The 3,308-nt window shown below is 39.2% G+C and overlaps 1 protein-coding gene across 1 annotated transcript in view; it reads left to right on the top strand.

Moving 5' to 3' along the window:
* Nucleotides 1-176: 176 nt before the first annotated feature.
* Nucleotides 177-3,308, top strand: part of LOC104513165 (angiogenic factor with G patch and FHA domains 1-like) — a gene marked incomplete at both ends in the record, with an annotated part of 15,417 nt that continues 12,285 nt past the window's right edge. Inside the window, one exon of the mRNA XM_010156419.1 lies at nucleotides 177-365. Coding sequence (XP_010154721.1) covers nucleotides 177-365 — 189 coding nt within the window. The remainder of the gene's footprint in view (nucleotides 366-3,308) is intronic.

Here is a 3,308-nt window from a genome sequence, read left to right as displayed (position 1 = left end):
CCATGAGGTTGGCAGTGGCCCACACTGCTGTGCTACTTGGTCAAACCACCACAGTTCTTTAGTCTGAGGATTTTTGGTTTTTAACTTAGTATGTGGTTCTTTATCAACTGGATCTTTCTTTGAATAGCGTATTTATTGAACTAATGATAACATTGTTCTTTATTTTTCTTACAAAGGAAAATCAACTGTATTATGATCCAGCAACCGGAATTTATTACTACTGTGATGTGGAAAGCGGCCGATACCAATTTCATTCACGAGTGGATCTACAGTCTTACCAGGCCTCTGGTAGTCAGCACACCAAGGATAAAAAGGGGAAAAAGAAGAGAAAAGAACCAGAGCGGATTGCTACAAATGAGTATAAGGTAACTTTAGAAATGATAGACAGAAAATGCAAAACCTGGGGTTTTTTCATGATGCAGTTTATGGGTTGTGGGGTTTGCTTTTATGTAGAGGATGTATGCTTATTTTCTGAAGGATTCAAACATCTTTAAACTTATATGCAGCAGGTTGCTAAGATGTAGTTAATGTTCAAATAATTTTCCCATTAAGTGATTAAGGGTGAAGCTTAACTGGGACTCCCTTGCTTTTTCAGTGTTACTTTATTATGATAAAATGTATAGATGTCTGAAACTGAGCATGAGCAGAGCTCTCTGAAGCACACGAAAATGAATTCAGGGTACTGCGTGGACTATTTATGTCAGAAATTCAGTGTTAGTTCAGTATCTTTGTTTTAGGGTTTTGGCTTGTGTTTTTTTCCTTGTTGCCAGTTGCAGTTTTTTTAATTCAGGTGATGGATAAAAAATGACAGAAGGTTTTGAAAACACACACCTACACCTTCTTTGTGACTCTGTGCCAATTCCTTTGACATTTTACTGTATCTCTACCATCATTTGGAATTGATGAAACATCTGTGAAGTTTTAACTCTTTTCATATTATTCTCTCCTATTGATATTTTATTTGATCAGTGCATTTTTGTCATCCATACTGTATGGCTAAGATGTACTTAGTAGTTGCCCATTATAATTTTGTATTTTAACTTACAAAAAACACAGCTTCCTTTCTGGTGTCTTTTCTGATCGCTGAGAAAGCGTACCGTACTGTCCATAGTGACCACCTTGAAACACTTTACTCACTGCTAAACACTAGACCTTCCATTGTAACACAGCTGTTAACCCTGAAGAGGCTGCTTCTTAATGAAAAGTATTACTTATGTTGAATCAAATTTGTACAGTCCTATTCTGCAAACTTGTTTTATTACTTCAGATTTAATTGAAAGATTGATTTATTTTTTTTTTTAAGCTGCTGCGTTAACCATTGCATAAATTCATTATGTAGGCCTCAGTCAAGCAAATCGGTTGAAATCTGAAATAATTATGTTAGTGTACAGGTACTCTTACATAACTGTTAGGTCGCTTCAGTACGGTGTTTAAAAAATTTGTATGAGAAGTGAGGTTGTCTGAAAAATTTGAAGATGGACAGTATTTACATTAAGAACTAGTGAAGATAGGTTAAAAGTGGTAGTTGATCAAATGCGTACCTTATAGATTGTGATTAATGTGGGAATTTCTACTGTTTGAGAGAACGTCATGTGAACCATTCCATTTTGAAAGCTTGACATGAATAATTAGCAACACTAAGTATAACAGTCCTTTAGACTTAAAAAGAGGGGAGCTAATGCAGTTGGGGCTAGTAGTTTTACCAGCATCCAGGTTCTGGGCATGCTGTGTGCAACTGCTGAATTAGCATTCTGCTGTTCTCAAGGGGCATTGTTAATACAGAACTTTATTCATCATGTGTCAGGAAAGCATCACAGAAAGCTTGAAGGAATGAGCCTTTATCATATAATGTAATTAATAAATCTCTTACATTTAGTTCCATGATGAACTGTTACATATTGACCTGAATCAACAAGTGTATTTATAAAAAGTTTGTGGTATAAATGGCTCTGATGTAACAAAACATTTTGACTACTTTTTGGTGTCTCATCGCAATCCAGTTCTGTGGTCCGATTATACTACAAATAGCTACTTGTCTTTATCTTGTGTTACATTGATAAAATATTTTTACATAGACGTTCTTGTTAAAAAATCTTTTCTCTGAAGCTTGTACAGTCACAAGGTAGGATGTAAACATTCACTTTTTAAGATGTGTTTTATTCATAATGAACTGACCACTTTGCTTTTTTTGTGAATTAAATGTTTTACCTGTTATCTTGTTGGTCAAACAAACGAAAACAGGTTCTGTTGTGCACAGATCTTTCCATCTCTAAACAGTAACTGGTTCTTAGTGCACACTAAGAACCAAGGCCTTTTTTTTTTTTAAGAAAAAAAAAAGGAAACTTAAAAGTGAAACTTAAAACAATTATTCTCCACTTCAAAGAGAAAATAATGCTTTTTTGTTAATGCACTTACATATAAACACATTGCACTTACATATAAAAACCCTGCAAGATTTAGAAAAAGACACCTTACTGTCATGTTTTACGTTTTTCTTTTTGTGTCATTCTTAATCGTATAAGAAATCTTTGTCTGCATGGACAGTGGGATTGAGTGCACCCTCAGCAAGTTTGCTGATGACACCAAGCTGTGTGGTGCGGTTGACATGTGGGAGGGAAGGGATGCCATCCAGAGGGACCTGGACAGGCTGGAGAGGTGGGCCACTGCCAACCTCATGGAGTTCAACAAGGCCAAGTGCAAGGTCCTGCACCTGGGTCGGGGCAATCTCAAGCACAAGTACAGGCTCGGTGGAGAATGGATCGAGAGCAGCCCTGAGGAGAAGGACTTGGGGGTACTGGTGGATGAAAAGCTGGACGGTGGGATAAAAAGCTGACCGGGAGCCAGCAGTGTGCGCTGGCAGCCCAGAAAGCCAACTGTATCCTGGGCTGTATCAGGAGAAGTGTGGCCAGCAGGTCGAGGGAGAGGATTCACCCCCTTCACTCTGCTATCATGAGACCCCATCTGGTGTGCTGCATCCTGCTCTGGGGCTCTCAACATAAGGAGAGTATGGACCTGTTGGAGTGAGTCCAGAGGAGGCCATGAAGACGCTCAGAGGGCTGGAGCACCTCTGCTATGGGGACAGGCTGAGAGAGTTGGGCTTGTTCAGCCTGGAGAAGAGAAGGGTCCGGGGAGACCTTACAGCAGCCTTCCAATACCTGTATAGAAGCTACGAGGAAGCTGGGAGGGGACTTTTTACAAGGGCCTGTAGTGACAGGAGAAGGGGTAATGGGTTTAAATTGAAAGTGGGGAGATTTAGATTAGATATCAGGAAGAAGTTCTTCACGGAGAGGGTGGTGAAGCACTGGAAC

This window comes from Eurypyga helias, unplaced genomic scaffold (genome assembly GCF_000690775.1).
Source record: "Eurypyga helias isolate BGI_N326 unplaced genomic scaffold, ASM69077v1 scaffold44587, whole genome shotgun sequence".
NCBI classification, from domain to species: Eukaryota; Metazoa; Chordata; class Aves; order Eurypygiformes; family Eurypygidae; genus Eurypyga; species Eurypyga helias.
This window is presented reverse-complemented; position numbering and strand designations above follow the sequence as displayed.